At 52.9% G+C, this 18576-nt stretch overlaps 1 protein-coding gene across 4 annotated transcripts in view; it reads left to right on the forward strand.

The window, feature by feature from the left end:
• LOC144121834 (uncharacterized) overlaps window positions 1-18576 on the forward strand; it is a 263637-nt gene that overhangs the window by 166404 nt on the left and 78657 nt on the right. Inside the window, exon 1 of one of the 4 annotated variants that reach the window (XM_077655249.1) lies at window positions 11975-12317. The exons of 2 other annotated variants lie outside the window; for them this stretch is intronic. In XM_077655249.1, the coding sequence (XP_077511375.1) occupies window positions 12096-12317 (222 nt within the window). In that variant the 5' untranslated portion in view covers window positions 11975-12095. Of the gene's footprint in view, window positions 1-11974; window positions 12318-18576 lie in introns of those variants that run through there. One more of the 4 variants, XM_077655247.1, reaches the window with a different exon arrangement.

The following is an 18576-nucleotide window of genomic DNA, read 5'->3' on the forward strand; positions in this document are numbered from 1 at the left end:
GATGTGCTTAACCGTGCGCACACCATCGCCATCTACGGCTTCCACCGGGCGCCTCTGTCAGGCGGATTTTTCGCGGTTTTCGACGGTTTTCAGTTGTATCGTAACAAGCGCGGTGTGTTCTTCGGTTCAAAGGCACCGCTGTACTCTACTATGCAGAGTTTTTATTTCCTTAATTTCGGTTGGACTAAGCTGAACGCGATTCTTGCTTATCTCTTCCTGGCCGCACTGCCATCGGGTTCCAACGTGTACTGCTGGTTTTTCGGGTGCCTGGTATGCTTGTGCTTTTTCTTTCTTTTGCCTTTCCCTTAATGGGGGGTGTCTGCATCTCAAAAGGGAGCTCACGCTCGCCGGTTTCCCGACGTCCTTGAAGGTGTTTTACGTTCTCCTCGCTGTCAGCCAGTTTTTCTTCCTCCGGCCTCGGGAAGGGGGGGGGGGGGGCGTCTTTTGTGTTGCCTGTCTTTCCCTGAATTCGTTATCCGGGGCGAGCGGGAAGAAACCCAGCTCTCCAGACAGACCTACGGACGGCTGTGTGAGAACGAGAAGCGCGCTTGCCTTTTGACCTTCGCCGGTAGGGCGCACTGTCGTGCTTCCATTAGATGGCGCTTGGGTGAGGTAGTTACTACACGTTGGGATACCGTATCTCCGTTATTTTACGTCCCGCAGTGGTGCGGCGCAAGCAACCCGCACCCGGAGACACTGGTGGCAATCAGATGGAGCTGCAGCTTGAGTCCTTGAGTGCCGTGAGGTGTCTCGGCTGGTGAGGTACTGCCGGTGCGGAAACCGAGGTCGTGTCGCCTAAAAGCCCCTTGGTCTGGCCGCGTTAAGACCGCAGTCTGCCGGCAATCCGCTTGGCGCCGACAGCCAGTCTTCGTCGTAGCCTATAGGAAACTGGGAAGACGCGCCGTTGCACGACTTTGCGATGGCTCCAATTCGATACGCATTGTCGATAGCGGCGTACGTTCTCGCGGCTTGTGTGCTCCCAAAATGATTACGGGGTCTGGACTTGCACCAGTCCAAGTCTCACCCTCACTCGGGTCCCGGGCGCACCTTTGTTCTTTGGCATCGAGGTCCGTTGCGGCTGTCTTCTTACTGTCGACGCCCCGCGGTGAAAAGACAGCGGCAAACGCCGGAACAAGCGTACGCAACTGTCGTCCCGTGAGCGGCTTCGATGGGCTCAATCCTGTCGGTCATGGTACGTCCCCGTAGGCCAATAACGCAAGATGGCGTGTCTCTAGCCATCTTCAGCAGCCGCTTTACTTTTTGCACCGGTCGCTTTTTTGTTTTTGCACCGTTGCGAGGTGGGACACCATGTCATAATGTCGGGCACCGCAGAGTTGTTTCCGCAAACGTACAGACTTTCAAGCAAACTAACAAAGCCACTGGTGGACACGTCCGCCGTGCGGCGACCCTAGTGGGAGGCAGGTCAGAGCCGCGGGGCTGAAAACGCGGAGGTGGTAAAAGAGAGCTCTTTGCTTTCCATAAATCTCCCTCTCGCTGGAAGAGAGAGACCTTGCACGCTGCTGGGCTGCCGGACTGTTGCCGAGGCCTGACGGCGGCGCATGGTACAAACATTCTCACGGCGCCAAAGCCCGCTAGCATCTGGCTGAAGATTGCTTCAGCAAAAATGAAATGACTTTGGCAGTAGCAGGCCTAGATGCAGACAGCCTCTTGAAGAAATATCTGCGCAAGTATGGGGCTTGCTGGAGCTGTTTCTTCTCGCATTGCTCAGGAGGAGCAACACGGGTCGCACAAGCCCTGCCCATGGGTGGATGGATGGATGAATACGGCTGAACCCTTTAAATCGGGCGGTGGCTCAAGCCACCTAGCCATGTCTTGTGGTTGCGTTTAAAACAGCCACCTGCCGGTATTGGAATGGGGACTCGCCGCGATCTATCAGTGTGACACTTTCTGCGTGGGATAGGCTGGTGAATGAAAAATAATTTCTCATTTCCTCCGCATCAATCCAATCAATCGCCCCTAGATTCTTTGACAAAAGAAAAAAGCCGGAAAACTAAATGCTTGGAAATGCTCCTATAGTCATACCCGCCCTGGTGTTTTTTTCGCTTCGTGCTTCTTGCCAGATGAAGCAGGCACGTCGCTCCTCTATGCGGGACCTGCGTGGCCCCGTGATTTACAGCGCACACTCCTCCTTTCGCGCTGTGCTTGTGGACCAAGGTCTCCCTCTTCGCGGCGGGACCGCTCTCCCCGTGCGTAAACATCCTCACGCGTTGGTGTTGGGACGCTGCAGCGGGTTCGTCAGCAAAGCGTGGAACAGACGCCGCGTTTCTTGTGGTCGCTGTCGTGCAGCACTTCTTTTCTTTCGCCCGTTTGTGCCCGTATTACGGCAGCATGTTATTTCGCTCCAGCCGACCACCGGTTGAGTGTTTCTGGGCGGCAAGCTGTGCGAGTTGAAGCACCGCCTCGGGTGTCCTACCCTTTCCTGAGGTGAAACTCGCGCTCTCCCCTTCCAGCAGTGAGAATGCTCTGCAGGTGGATGCGTGAGTGGATCTGCTCGAAAGAATGCGCCACCCACTTTCCTACAGTCCAGATGGGCCCATGAGAGGGCGCTGTATGGGGCGGAGGGTGTTTGGTGGTCACTGTGCAGGAGCTACTTTGAGAGAGAGGCAGAAACGTAGTCCTGGGAAATGCAAAAGAAAAATGCTTTTTGTGTGTTCCTTATACTCTGGCATTGCTGCTCCTTAAAATCCATTTGTAGCAATATTTTAATGTGTACTAAACCGACAGGCTCACGTCGGCATTCTTGTATGCAACTGTGCCAGCTCCTTCCTTGTGCGGTTCTGCCACCAGCGAGCCCGTGTCGTGACTTGCGAGACGCTTTGCACCACGCCAGGCTTCCAAGAAAATGTCCTTGCGCCGCTTTTTCCTCGCCCCGGTTGTTTGGATCGGTTGACGCCCTGGGAATGTTGAGAGAGAAAGGACGCTTCTCGCTTCTCCATATTCAGTGTGTGAAAAATATGAACTTGTAACGTAGCAGGGAAACTGAGCCGGTTTTATAATTCTAAGCTTTTTATTTCTTTTGATAATAAGCTTTTCGTTAAAGCTGAATGTTTTGTTTTGCTAATAAGCTTTTTGTTAAAGCATGCGAATGCTTTCTGGAACTTCGTATGTTGTCAGGAGTCGCGTTTGTCAAAAGTGCGAGTCCTGAAAATAGACCTTTTTGATAGGAATGACGCCGTAACAGTTAAGCTTGGCGCGAATTTTAAATTTACGCAAGAAATATGCGTAACACTTTGAGCCTGTAAGAGAAAGGAAAAGGGAGAAAACGTTGCAGTCGAAAATTCGATATTATACTTTTTTTTCAGAAGACAAGAAGAAAAAACCTGTTTAACATAGACGTAAATTTTTCTGGATATATAGCTCTGCTTTGTAAAAGAACGGAAGTTTTAGCGAAAAGTCTGTTCGCAATATTTCCTCTCTCCGCCAAAAAAGCAAAATTTTCTGCAAAGCTCATGAAAATTCCAGAAAATATAGGAACACTAGCTTTTCTGAAGTTGTCCACGTCCGAGCGCCAGGCGCCTGCCAGCTGGAGATACACATGTCGCGTTGGGACCGGTTAATTTTCATACACGACATGGATCGATGTTGGTGATTGATTGATTGATGATTTTGATTGATGATGTTGATCTTGGCCAAGTTCAATTGGTTCGGTGACTTGGCAGTACGTTACAGAACAGGCTAGATAACTTCGTTACACTGTGTACAGTTCATGATTACGCGCGTGAAACAATTACGTTTTGCCTGTCCCTAAACCTGGCTCGCCAGCATTCTGGGGACATTTACAGTAATCAATCGGAAATGCGCTTTCAGAATAAATGAGAATTCCGTTCAAATTGAAAGGGCCTATGGCACGCCGGTGCCCAGGAGGTTGTGGACGTACGTGTCCACGAGGGAAGCGGCTTGAATGAATTGAGCCATGCATGGCGCTGAACGGCCCAGATCGCGGCCAGGAAACGGCGCGGCTGGACGCGCAATGCATCCTCAGGTGGCAGGGTGGCGCATTTTGCTTCGCGCTCGGTTTGCAAACAGGCGTAAGATTTGCCGCACCTGGGAAAACGTTCCTCGACGACGGCCCCTCGAGTTTAATGCACACCGGTTGCCTCGATACCTCGCGACGGGCGACCTGCTTCGTGTATCCCCAGAAAAGCGAATACCGCCCCACGGAACGATTATGGGCGGGGCCCAATAAATGTCACGAGTGTTCGGCGATAGTCCGGTTGGCTCGAGGTCAAATTCAACGGACCACGGGATACTGTAGTCGGATGCAACTTAAGAACGCAGCGACTATTCGCCGTCAAATGACCCTCTTCCAGACAATGGCGTACGGCCGATTGAATGTGACGCGTTAAGCCAGTAAGCATAGATCTAATAACTTTTTTGTTTTTTGTATCGCTAGCAACAATGGTATTATGCTTACTGCAGTGTTTTGTAGTCCGACATTTTTTTTTCTGCAAAATAAGTTGTAATATCAAATTTTCGTGTTTTTCAGAATTGATACCGCAGGAATTTTATTCCCCAACGCGTTGCCCCATGCTCCGCGTCCGAGAGTGACGCAGCCCGTGACGCAGCCCCGCTCGAAGGCCCCCGAGATCTTAATGGAGTTCCGCGGTGTTCCGTTTACTCAATACTATAATAAAATCGACTGCCATCGGAGCTCCCCGTATAGCAGCGCTTCGATACCGATGGATTGTCGACGGTATTCGAAATGATCGTGTATGAGGCGTATACGGCTTCTTGCGGTCGCCCTTCTGCGGTTATCTTGTCAGAATTTACTCCCTCTATCTGTCTTAATGTGTCAACTTACGTTGACTTGGCGTCCTGGCGATATCGCGAGTCGACGCTGAGAAAACGCGGCATACGTCTATCGGGTTTTCCGGTCGGGACTCTCGCAACGCTTGGAATGCGGGATAGCATTTCGCTGGGTGCTGCCGGTGATATATCGCAGTTGTATACGTCCCGTCGACGCAGCTAAAGAAGAGTCGAGTTTGGATTGATTCTCTTCGTCGCGGAGCAGTGATAAGCGCGGCAGACATCAGTAGGTGGTTTTTGTGGACGTTTTTTCTTTTGTTTTGTTTTCATGCCGGCACCACACGTCTTTCGTTGACGTCACTTTCCGGGTAGTGCCGTGGCTCGGTCGAGTAGTTTTCCACGCACGCAACATGCGCAGTGCCGTTGCAGGAGCGTCGCGGCTGCACGACATCATTAGGCAGTTTTAGTTTCACGTACGTACAGTTCACGTACGCAAACGTGAGAAGTCTACGTAGCATACGCGCATGTCGTTTCGAACCATTTTAGTTGCACGTATGCGACAGACGCCGCGCGTAGTGTTCCTGTATATGCTCCCGCACCCTGCGGGAGCACATACAGGAACACTAGCCGCGCGTTCTTCCTAGCGCCATCTACTGCCAGATGCAGACACTGCTGTAGCCACTCTAAGACAAGACGAGTGAAAGCCAAGCCAGACGAATTGCGTCGGAGTGCTGCTTCGTTAGGCTTAACAGGTGGGAAATCGCCTTTATATCTCAAAAACAAAAGCTATTTGTCACTTGAAAATTTATGCAAGGGTAAGAATTGGGCAAATTGAAGGCGAATGCAACAGTTTAGAACACGATATCGCGTCGAGGGATTAGCTACGAAGCTGTTATCGATGCGAAGTGAGAGGGCAGGGCGCCGCCATGTTGTCAACGCTACGTACGCAAGTAACGCAAAGACTGTAACGTAAGAATCCGAATCTCACGTACGTCCGTGAGACTCGCGCATACCCCTTTGCGTTCTGCGCATGCGCACTGGTCACCCGTAAGAGCTCTACGTGCGTGAAACTAAAACTGTCTATTGGCGTCACCAGTGAGAAAGGCACCTGCAGCCGTTTTCACCACGGCGGAGCACCGAGCTGTTCTTGGTTTCGTGTTGACAGGTGCCTGCCGCATCGTTTGTATTTTTCATTGTCTGGAGAGCCTGGGAATGAAATCCCAAAGGAAAGGCGTTGCAGGCATCTTTGTTTTGTTTTGTTTTTTGTAGTGATACCTACATTACGCTAGCATTTCGAGCCTTCAGCGTGGCCACCGTTGCTGGTCACGTGGTTGGTCACAGGGTGCGGAGTAGCTGCCGGCGGCACGGGGCGCCGGCGAAACCGAGTGGGGAAGGGGGGGGGGCGGAGAGGGGGAACATCCAGGGACGAAGATGAAGGAACGCCCAGCGAAACGGAGCGGCGAAACTTAGCAATTCGACTGGGCGAGTTCCACACGGCCAGATGTAACTACCGCGTTACTCCAGGTTTAACCAGAGCTAAACCACAGACAATTTTTTTAGCTCTGGGAATCTCATCTCACTTCTCGGTACGAGCGTCTCACCCACACCTCCACGGGACGTCACATACTCGACAAGCTTGGAATAAGCTTCGAAACAACCGTCGCCGACAAGGCCCAGCTTCCGTCCTATATTTACAGCAACCTTATCGTTACCCCTCTCCCGAAAAGCATGCGTCCAGAGTATCATGTCGCCGCCGCAAGGACAGGGCTAAGTCTCTGCATAAAAAGTATTTAACAGATCAGACAGTGGTCTACGTCGACGCCACCGAATACCCCGATCGCGATGCTTTTTCGCTCGCGGTTGTAAACTTCTGGGGACGGCCGTTGGTTGAATGCTTCATTCCCGTCAGATCGTCAGAAGAGGTCGTCTGAAGAAGGGAAGAGGCCGAGGAGGCGGCCATAGCCTTGGCGATGGTCTCCACCTCTGCAGAAACCATCTTCAGCGACTCTAAATCTGCGATTCGTAATATCTCCAAAGGCCGGGTCTCCCCCGTCACCCTATCTCTCCTCCGCTCCACCAAGGACGAACTCCGCCCGATCCAATTGATCTGGGTACCTGTGCATTCATCCCATCCAGGGAACGAGGCGGCCCACAATCATGCCCGAGGATTCGTCGACCGGGTTGTGTTGTTGACCGTCCTGCGGACGGTGAGAGGTCGTATGGTTACATTTCATCACATAACCATGCACTACCGCTTAGGTAGACTTCTGTATTCCCCCGCACATATTTCTCTCACCAAACTCCAAGAGGTTGCGTGGAGGCAACTCCGAACGAACACCTTCCCCAACCCCGCGATATGTGCCCGCATATACCCTGGGGTCTACTCCCCCTCCTGCCAACTACCTGGCCAACATGCCACTCTATCCCACATACTCTGGGCTTGCCCTCAGGACTCGCCTCTGCGAGGTTTGCAGCTCTCGAATCCAGACCAGTGGGAGGCCGCATTGCTCAGTTCCGACTCGGACACACAGATCTCGGTTGTGACAAGGGCCCTAGAAGTCGCCGGACGCCACGGGCCCATGGCCACTTGATGGGGCTATAACCCCACACCATCTGCTACATTTGTCGACGAAAATAAAGTTTTATTTATTATTTCTTTACACAAGTACCCTTAGCACCACAAGGGCTTTATTGCAGGGGGGGGGGGGGGCGCAATTGGAGGAAAACGAACATTGACAAAAACAGCTAAGCACGGTTGGTAAAAGCAAGTTTATCCTCCTCCTGAAGAAGGAGATAACGGGTAACAAGAAGCCCCAAACTTTCAGGTGGCCTGAATAAGGATGATGGTTGCAAACTTCCGTGCACTTCAATATCCCTGCACCAAAAAATCCGCGACCCGCTGGGGCTCAGCTTGGTGGTAATGCGCCATAAGTGCGCGCGGAGGTCACGGATGACACGCACTAATGCGAAAGAGAAGAATATGCATTGAGGGGACTTGCACCGTCCCATAATTCGTGCATGCAGGGATGGGACGTCGGAAGTCGCCTCGAGAACCGACGTGGTTCCTGCCCTTCATTAGTGCCATTTCTGCGGCCCCTGTACACGGAGGCGCCGATGACGGAACGAAGTTATGAAACGTGCTCTGACGCCGACAGAGCGGACACAGGCAGGAAGTCGCTGTTTCCTGCGCTGATCTGTTACGCTTGCACCTTTTGGCAACGAGGGACAGATCGAGCCGGAAAGGCTAATGTTTCCTGCCGCTCGCTTGGCATGATGCAGTCATAAGAAGAGCTTTCAGGGCCTAGTGGCGGGGTGTAGACCACCAACCGAGCGGCTCGGAATACAATGTGAAGGCTGGCGGCTTCCCTGTGGAGTTTGGAATACGTGGGCGCTTAGTCGACCAAGACAGAGAAAGGACACAACGGACGTGCTCATTCTAAAGATCACTAGCAAACTAGCCTACGAAAAGAGGTCTTGCTCCCTATGGATGCCTTCTTCACTTTCTTTTCTTGGAGATCAGTGCTTTCTAAGGGAAGCCGAAGATGTTTCGGCTTATATCCTACATCACTGGCACACCCGGTCAGACGATGTATCGTCTCATCATTAAGTTTGGCTACGTACGAAGCTTAGTAAGGCTAAGTAGGATGTAGTCGTTCGAAATAAAGCCAGCAGTCCTCTGGGTGCAGGAGGGAACTGACTGGGTGGGCAGGATAAGGGAAGCATGCGCGGGCACTTTAGGGAGCTGCCCCTTCCCCGAATGCGGCGCGAAAGAACCCATTGCCACTGAGCGCGTCTGACGCGCCTTACGTTAGTGCGTTACCCCAGCGGTAGTCTAGGAGAACATCCACATCGTATGCAGGACGGACGGGGTTCAATTACCAGTGCCGCAGGGTACACTATTCTCTGGTGGGTAGAAGCTTCCCTTGTCCTGGTGGGAAAATGGGTTTTCTGGCCCCACTTCGAGTGGGCCGAAACCGCGTTATCCAGGGCGTTCTTTGAACCACCTGCCCTTGCGCCATTAAAAGCGAATCACTTTCTACCCGAAAATGCAGTCGGGGCAATCCTGCTACACCCGTGAGAACTTTCTCGGCAGTAAAAGGCAACCCTTCATTGCAGACACCCACACTCCCACTTTTCATGAAAACGAAACCAGGATGCTTCCGCCTTAATCTGCGCAAAATCCGGAATGTCGAGGCTGCCTTTGTTGTGGCTCCAAGAGGACAGCTGTCGAAACGATACAGCGTTTTTTCGACTGCCCCAGTCTGAGTCAACACCCACCCCAGGCTTCTATGAAAGTCAGATAGAAAGCGCTGTCGCCTGGGATGCGATTCCTGCCCGTCCTCCCTGCTAGCCAGAACAAGGGTCATTCGCTGTTGGTGCTGAATGCATGCCCATTTTCGTTTGCGACAAACAAGTCCATTTCCACCCCTGCTTGCTCTTAGGAGAAAATGCAGTTGTAGATATCAAGAGTAGTTACATTCTAAAAGAAGGAAATGTGATCAGAAAACTTTTTTTTTGAAGAACTAGTCCGTAAGCACAACAGTGAGACCTTACCAACCCTGTGTTCGGCGGATGAGAGTCAGCAGCTTATGCCCTAAACCCCCCCCCCCCCCCCCCCACACACACACACGCACACACACGCGCGCGTACACACACACACACACACACACACACACACACACACACACACACACGCACACGCACACGCACACACACGCACACGCACACACACACACACACACACACACACACACACACACACACACACACACACACACACACGCACGCACGCGCGCGCACTTTTTGGCATAGCTTAAGTAGGCACAGCTCTATTCATTGAAAAAAAAGTAAATGTGAGTGCAACAGCGTCTGCATGTTGACCACAATTTTCGCGAACGGCTAGCTTTCAAGTTTCAAGAATGAACATTTTTGTTTGCTCTTTATTCTGTGGAAAATTTAAAAAAGCCCGATTTCTCCCCAAACACAAGCTTTGAAAATAAAACCTGTTTTTTACCCCCGGGATTTAAAAAAAAAAGATAAAACCCGGAAACGAAGAGCCTTAATATACTGAGACCGACAAACGGTCGAAGCACACAAACCAGGTTTAATTAGACGTGCTGGGCGTGCAAGACAGCAGGGAGCTCGAGCGTGGAAGATGACAAAATCTCTAGCGCCTCGAGTGGGCAAGCCATGGCAATTCCCGTCTAAAACAGTTCGGCAGCAGTATGGCGCCACTGGATTTATTTGTACTGCGGCAATATATTATGCACAGCGCTCTGTGGTTTTTTCCAGCGATGGCCATGCCTGTGCACAGGTCCAGGACATCTCCACAATTACTTGCTTCTTTCGATCAAAGGATGCAATGTGCTTCCCGATTCCATAATTCAGTCTCTACCCTGACGGTTTTTTGAATAATTTAGACGCGATTATATATTACGGGAGCGTGGTGTGCTAGCGAAATTATATTTTTCTTTTGAAATTTTTTTTTGCCTGTGTACACTGTTGTTCTTCATACATTACCTCTGGCACGCTTGATTTTGACTGTTTTTTTTCTTCTTTACAACGTATGATATGCACTGAATTGATTGCTTTTGTCTGTCGTATTCAGTTAGTAAATAGGTACTGAACACTTCACGTTGTGGAAATCGGGCTTTTCGCCGTTGCCGGCGTCTCGCGCCTCAGACAATGTGGCTGGGTGACTAATCACTCTGATTCGACCGACCCCGGTTTCGCAATGCTCTCTGCCATTGCTGCACTTTGGCGAGCGGAGGCCAGAGGGAGGCTCGTCCGAGATATCGCAAGGTGCGTACGATATACTGTTCTTATCGGCGGCCTTTGCCGTTCGAGACAGTGCATACCCATCTCGCCAGCGCGGGGTCCTCTGAGCTGCAGCGGCTCGAGCGTGTCCAGCGACCACCGACGAGCGTAACTTGCATTGATGCCCTCTCTCTTGCGGACGGGCCAACGGTCGACACGAGAGACAGATCACAACACTGCCGCGGCGTGGTAGCGGCGCGCATTGGTCGCTCCGAGCGCGCAGCGAATCCTCGCCCCAGGGATGCGGTGACTATTGAGTGTCTGTGCCCGCTGGGGGGACGTCAATAGACCTCCCCTATGTGAACTTGCAGGTCTGCTTCCTTGGTGCGCAGTTGAGTGCGCCGCAGCAGTTGGTGGCCTGTGCCCACTGAGAAACCCACAACCGAATCAGATTTGTTGGCGTTGCTTGTTTTGTGTTTAGTTTCCACTCCTGTCATGTTCCTTCAGTAGGGCTGACAATATCAAGAAAGAAAGAATTTACGGTTCTCTTGATCCTTACCCAAACTCACATCTGCTGCGTTGTGAAAGCCAGTGGATGGGTGGATGTGATCCTGCAGCGACTTGAAATTGCCGTCTGATTTCATGACGAGACTGCTCTTGACTTGCCTAGGGCTGGCAATGAGTTGCCTTCTCACCATCGTCTCATCACATGCATCCGTCTCCATGTGCCTCGTGCCGGTACCCGGCCGCGGTTACTCAGCGATCACGATGCTCGGCTGTTGACCCGAAAGACGCGGCTTCGATCCAGGCCGCGGCGGTCTAATTTCGATGGAGGCGAAGTTCTAGAGGCCCGTGTACATTACACTGCGATGTCAGTACACGTTACGAAATTTCCGGAGCCCATCACTTCGGCGTCGCTCGTAGCCTGAGTCGCTTTGGGACGTTAAACGCAAACAACGAAAACCAAAACAAACCATAAACCAGCCGTAAACAGTTAGGGTGCACTGCGTGACTCCATCTAAGCTTGCCGGTGTAATTTGTCGCCGCCGATTCATCACGAGCGCGCCGACAGACCGCAGCAGACGCGAGAGAGGATCGCTCTCACGGGGTCTACGTCCCGAAAACAAGTGCGGCTGCTCCAATTGCGTACCTTCGGTGCGCTGCCGGTGCAATTGACGGCAGCTGTGGAATGCTGGAACGCCGGCAATTCACGGCGGTGGCGGGCGCGCAGCTGCGGTCGTCGGCGAACTCCTAGCTTCTGGGGTGGCGCGGCGGGATGCGTCTGGCGTCGGGCCAGCGGCGCCACGTGGTCGCCGTGTTTGCGGCGCGTAGTTGCCGGGCAGGCGCCGGCGTGCTCATCTCTCTCTCGCCCTTCCCCTCCGGCCTTGGCGATTAGCGCAGCCGAAGGAAGCGCCGCCGCGAATGCGCTGCTCTCTTCCGGAGCCCGAGTAGCGGTCCCGCCTTTTCGCTTGCGCCGGAGTATGTGCGCGCACTTCGGAGCCAATCTCGGCGTCTGCGTGGTGTCCGCGATTGAATGAGTGCTCGCGCAGCGTGTGTCATCGCTTCCGCTGATGTTGGCCGAGCGTATCCCGCAGCCAAGGGAAAGCAGCGTCGACGATGCAACGGCTGCACGCTGGCCTGTCACCGCCTTGCCCGCGACATCTCCGCTTGTCGGGATTTGTTTCGGTTTTTGGCGCCGGTCATTTTTGAGGACATCTCCGGCCATTGCGAAAGGGGCGGCGCATGGTGTCCTTTGCTGCTGCCGCGGCACGGAAGACGACGCGTCGGACAGGGTACGAGTTTTGGCTTGTAAGGGCATATCCGCGAATTACGGCGACGCGAAGTTAATGAATTCGAATTCAGTTCTAGAACGAAGCGGCGAGTATCTCTCAAAAGGACTGTGACGTCGCTGTCAAGCGCCGATGTCGTTGTTTGGAAGGCCACCTCTGAGGGGGAGGGGGTTGGGGGAATTTGCTGCTTTGTTTTTGTGTTTCAAGTGTGTATGACTAATGTTTTTAGAGGGAAGGGTTTTTTTTTCGGTTGAGGGACGGGGTAAGGTGCGCCGGAGAAGGAGAGTCCACCCTCCTTCGTTCTTACTAGTGCGAAGCTTCGTTGTTGTCTGTTATGTAATGACGTCAGCATACAGGAAGGTCGCACAATCTTGCATCCATCCCGTGTTGATGGGAGTAGGACTGTGCCTCCTCAACCTCAGAAGCAGTCTTGTTTACATAAATCCACCCCTACCGCTCCTCCCCCACCGTTTGCACAGCAGCTGACTCACGTCACATGTTACGTGCACGCCTCATCATTTTTTTGATTGCCAGCGAACTCTGTCCGAATGGGCGGGGTGGTGTAAACGATTGTTTGAATGTGTGCTAGTGCATAGTGGGTGTCTTCTGGCGCGCACATGATTTTGTTTTGTTAAAGCTAATGGAGAGGTGTATGTGCTCTCATGGACGGGTTCGTGGGAGAAAAATTATTTCTGTGTTTGGACAAGCATTTAGATGAACGGCATTGAAGAACGAGTGGACATGCGGTCTCCATCCTCTAGAATGCTAACTGAGCGACTAGCGAGTAGACGCACAAATATTTATTTTCCTTTTTATCTGCGAACCTGCATGCCTCAAACTTTAGTCCATGGCTGTACTTTGGATGCTTTGTGTGCGCGTGAAGCTTCTGGTTAGATTCTTCTTGGTACTTTGTTTGCTAGACGCTTTAAACTGCCAGGCGTAACGGTACCTATTGCGCTTATTTTATTCGGCTAGTGGATTCAAATTGCCCTACTTTCGGACGTGCCCGAACAAGAGCTGTGGGTCGTCGGGCTCGCCGTGCGTATGTGCCGAGAAGTTTTGCGCCGCGTTTGTAGCTTGGTGCGTCACGTGCCCATCTTATCCCAGTGCTTGGCGAGACTTCGCGTGATCTCGTCATAGGTTCTCGCGTAGTGGCTAGGATTGTTGGTCTTTAAAACTACAGTGCGACTTTCTTATTTCTTAATCGATCAATGCATCGTTGCAATGTCACATACGTGTATTCTGGATAACAGTAAACTACTTCAGCAGGTCCCGAACTCAGAAAAGTAGAACGAATGTATACATGTGGGCCAAAAGGTGTAAGTGTGCCGTCAGGGGGCGCGCAGCACAGGATGTACGCCATCCGGTGATCTCGGCACATTGTGCAATGCGTCTGCTCGATCTCAGTAGGTGAGTCGAGTAACGTATGTGAGAAACGATTAATGTCACAAATACGCGCTGAAGAAATAAAACGATTAAACACTCGTGTGAAGGAAATACAAGAGGATATATTTACAAAAACTTATTTACACGCCAAAACGCATACTCGCAAATTCGCACACCGCTCGCGCACTCGCACCGTCGAGCATCGCACACACACTGGTTCCTTCTCGTCCGCCACATGGCTGAGTCGGCTCCCAGCGCCGCAGGCTACCACGCATTTGCAATGCACCGGAAGCGCACAAACGCACACACTCACGGGTGCACGTGCGCGGGCCCACTTGAAAGGAGACGCCGCGCGGCTCCCCAGTTCGTACCTCGGGTAGCGGGACATTGCCCGCGGCCCTAACGACCACACCAATAAGCTAACGAAGTAGGCGCTCATCGGTCCGATCGCAGAACTGAGGGTGACGCCAAGGACGCCCCCCCCCCCCCCCCCCCCCCCCCCCCTCGCACCGAAAGCACACGTGTGGACACAGAAGAATGCTCGCTGCACGGAACCACACTTGTGGAGAAAAACAAGTGTACGAGAAATGGCCCGTTCTTACACGTATGTGCCATCAGCGTCACTGCAACGCGACCAGCTTTATTAGGTCATTATATTAGGTCACTATATCATGTGGTGGAGTGAGAATGGACACTTGAGTGCATTAACATTTCACGCGGTGGATTGAAAATCAAGTTTTCTAATATATTCATACTCCCTGTGTAGTGTTGCAAATGGGTTGCAAGCCCCAAGGGTAGCGTTGGCCTGGCGGCCTGGGGCAAAGCTGGAAACACCCGAAGGTCCCGGCAAAGGATGAGTGGACTGGCAACAGAACAACTTGTTTATTCTGGCATCGCAAAAGAGCAGCCGGTCAGGGCGACCACGTTACTCGAAGGAAGAAATCGAAGTCTCCGGGGCAGCAGCTTTTTATACCCTCGGAGTCGAGGGCAAGAAGGAACGGCTGGGGATGAGTCGCACGAGACGGCGACGCACGGACATGTACAGACGTGACGTGCGCGTCCGCCGGGCCGGCGCCGGTCAGACCTCCTCGCCTCCCAGTTGGGGAGCTCCTCTCCCCGGCTGCCGCGCTTTGACAAGCGTGGGCACCAACATGCACACACACACACGCACACACGACGACACGTGGCATTGAAACCTGCCTGGACGCGCTTGGCGGGAGGCGTTACGGCAGCACTGAACGGGCCCAAAATGACCGCCACTTTGAACGAAGCCCCGGCGTCCGTTGCATCCGCGCCGGCTATACCGCGCGTCGTAGGCGAAACGTAACAATAGTAAAGTATCGTTTTGCTTCTGTCATTTCATTTCTTTCTGTACATGTTTAATTTAATGCTAACTGTACCGTCGTAGACTGTTTTTTTTTTTCGATCACGTGGGCTCTTCTAATAATTACTAGTTATGACTCATGAGGGAATAAGCACCGTAACAATCTCACCCAAGGTCGACACCCGAGCCGCGGCGCCATAGACCAAATGGAGAACAGCCGACTGGTAGGAAGACCCTCGCTCCATCCCTACCGTCTTCCGTCACGGCGCGGTCCGGGTAGGTTACTGCACCATTCACGCACGCACGCTTCTCACTTGCCGTTTGCCATCTCACGCTTTTGAGCGCAGCAAATGTTTTGAGCCGGCAAATACGGTTGTTCCCCAGATACTGGAGGCGTAATTCGAACCCCTTGCTATACACGGCTGTTGCAAATGCCGTCGCACCGGATGCCGTTCTACTCGACTGGGGAACTTGCGCCGCTACACGATGTTTCACAGCGACACGACGTTCGGTTGAAATGGCATTCAGTCGACGGCGACTTTCGAGGTTTACGAATGCGCTTGGAACGCGAGCGCGGGCAGTCCTCACCAACCAACAGCCATCGCTTCGCCCCGCCCGGAGCCGCACCGCGTGACTGCTTCGGAATGGAAGATGAAAATTGGTTGTTGGGGAAAGGAAATGGTGCAGTATCTGTCTCACATATCGGCGGACACCTGAACCGCGCCGTAAAGGAAGGGATAAAGGAGGGAGTGAAAGAAGGAAGGAAGGAAGAGGTGCCGTAGTGGAAGGCTCCGGAATAATTTCGACCACCAGGGGATCTTTAACGTGCACTGACATCGCACAGCACTCGGGCGCCTTAGCGTTTTGCCTCCATAAAGACGCAGCCTGCGCGGTCGGGTTAGAACCCGGGAGCTCCGGATCAGTAGCCGAGCGCGCCCTGTGGTTTATTTTGGTATGTGCTGCTTGCTTTTTTCTGCTGCTCATTGAGCAGATAACTCCTGTATTCGTTAAATGAGTGCTTGAAGCATTTACCCCGTGACCGGGATATTTCAGCAGGAATGCGCCGACGAGGCGTACTGCACTCTATCTACTCTGGTTTAGATCGCCGTGTTCGAGCAGGGAGTGCCGTTTTAAACGCAATCCGCGCTTTACTTACAAATCTCTTCTCTTTTGCACCGGTTGCAGCCTTGCTTGTGTACGCTCTGGGACAAGTCTAGGAAGCGCCAACGCTGGACAAACCTGATAGCCAGTTTGCTGGCATCGCTTAGGACTGGCGCTTACTCTGCTTTCTCCGTTGTAATGAATACCTGAATTTTTAATCACTTTATTCGTACGCATGTTAGGTGACAGTTCACTATGTGGCCAAGTGGTCACAGTTAAACGATATTTGATTTTCATGCAGAATTGAAACTCGAAAAACTAAGAGAAAAGCATTTCACATTATTTTATAGGAAGCAGACAGGTTCCTTTCCACCCCAGCTTGCTTTTAGGAGAGAATGCAGTCACGAGTTGTTACATTCCTACCCCCCCCCCCCCCCACACACACACATTAATTGAAATGTCCTAAATATGCACAAGCGACGGCGACCACTTCGCGGCTGGCCTTCTAAAGCATTCATCGCCCGGCAGTCTGTAACACCGGTGGCCTACGTTCATTCTATCCGAGTACTTATTTGACTTGCCTCGTGTTGGGGCGGAAAAGTGGTGTTAGGTGTGAGGTTGGGGTGCCGCTTGTCAGAACCTCGGTCAAGTCGACGCCCGTTCCAACCTGGACTGGAGCGCCTTCGAGAGAGTAGGAGTTCGGTGTGGGCGAAAGGACTGCAGTGATGTCAGTATTCTGACTACGAATATTCTCATATCGGCCAAACCCTGGCCCGCAGCACTCGCAGCCGGTTATCACCAAAGCCCGTGTCTGGCTACGGCAGCGGTGTCCCGGGACCCGGTCACCCGCGGGGTTCCCACGCCTCCGCTGCTATCCGAGAATCGCAATGTCTGGCCTCAGCAGACGTAAACACGTGCCGAGTGCGGGCGAGGCAAGCGTCGTGGCCACCGGCCACGTAAAGCAGTGCCACGCAACTGCTGAGATGAACAAAGCGCGGGCACACGGGAAGAACAGAGGCTCGGCAGCGAGTGCGTTCAACGGAGCAGCGACTGTGCGCGGTCGCCCGAGGGCTCCGCGTATTTCCGGGCAGTCGTGCGCGCAGCTGGCTGTGAGGTGCACACCAAATCGTCGGAGGATGTTTGGACGCCGTGCGTCGGACAGCGGAGCGCTGCGCGTGCCAGCCCAGTGTTGCGCGTGTGCGCGTGCAAATGGTGTGTGCGGGGCGACGACGACAAAGAGCGTGGCGAGCACGAGGAGCGGAGAGCTGACGTGTCAGAAACCCGAGGTGTAAAGGAAGACAGCGCAGCGGCGATCGGGCCATTAAAGCGTGGAGGTGGCAGCCGTCGGACGTTGGGTCCGTGCTGCCGTGACCTCCCTTGGATCAGCGACTCAAGCCTCCGGCTTTCCTTGCCGGCGTGGAGTGGCAGCCGATGGATTGAGTGTCCGTGCTGCCGAAAGGCACCCTTGGATAGCCTCTGGCGTTTCGTGACGCCGTCGACGGGTCTCTGCTACGCTTTTTCTTGCCAAGTTCTTCGGGCTGTTGACGGGAGACCACCGGCGTCTTCGTGCAGTCCTCTCCGCTCCTATTACCCCTTGGCTCCCTTCCGCCGCTTCCTTCTACGCTTCGCCAGCGACGCGTCGCTCTACAACCACCCGCGTCCGCCCTGTCTCCAAGGCATCCCCGCTTCACATGGGACGCTCCACATCTGGTGAACTCTTTCCCTTATTCTCTAGTGTTGTATGCGTGTTGACTGTGTGTTTTAAAGTATAAATACGGTTTCGTTTTGTTTTCTCTGATCTGTTTGTTCGAACCTGCACGCGATAACGTTCCCCTTCGGAAAGTCGGGGACGCGCTACCGAATACGCGACACGGCCATTCATAACGGCTTGCGATCCATTAGTGTGCCGTGCGTGGCCACAACCGGGACACTGCGGCGAACCGCATCTCTGGTATTTTTTTTGGTCTTTTTTGGAAATGAGCAAGAAAATATCACTATTATTGAACAGCATCATCGCCTTGTGACACTGCTATTGGAAGCCGCTCTCATCCGCGATGAGGCCAACAAAGAAGACCACAGAACATCGGCAGAAGATTACTAGGACGACTGAGTTTATTTACATTTTGTACAACGTCAAGGTTAAACGGGAAAGCCTCTCTCTGCCACACTCGTTGCCGAGTTTTATAGGGCCCACTCAGGCGGGTTCCTTCCTCTATTTTGTTTTCCTCTCCGCCCGATTCAGCCAGACCACACCAAACATTCCGATTACACAGTGCCTAATTTATTTACATCTATTCTCGACTGCCGTGACACAACTCTGCCGTCGGGATGCGGCCTCTCGTCTCGGCATCCACGACCCGTCTGTCCAGTCCTTCTTGGTCGTCTCTCCTCTCCTCCCGGTCCTCCTTTTCAGCTTGCCCTCTCTCGTCCTTGCTTCCCCGCTTCTCCCTT

Source organism: Amblyomma americanum, chromosome 2 (genome assembly GCF_052857255.1).
Source record: "Amblyomma americanum isolate KBUSLIRL-KWMA chromosome 2, ASM5285725v1, whole genome shotgun sequence".
Lineage (NCBI taxonomy): Eukaryota > Metazoa > Arthropoda > Arachnida > Ixodida > Ixodidae > Amblyomma > Amblyomma americanum.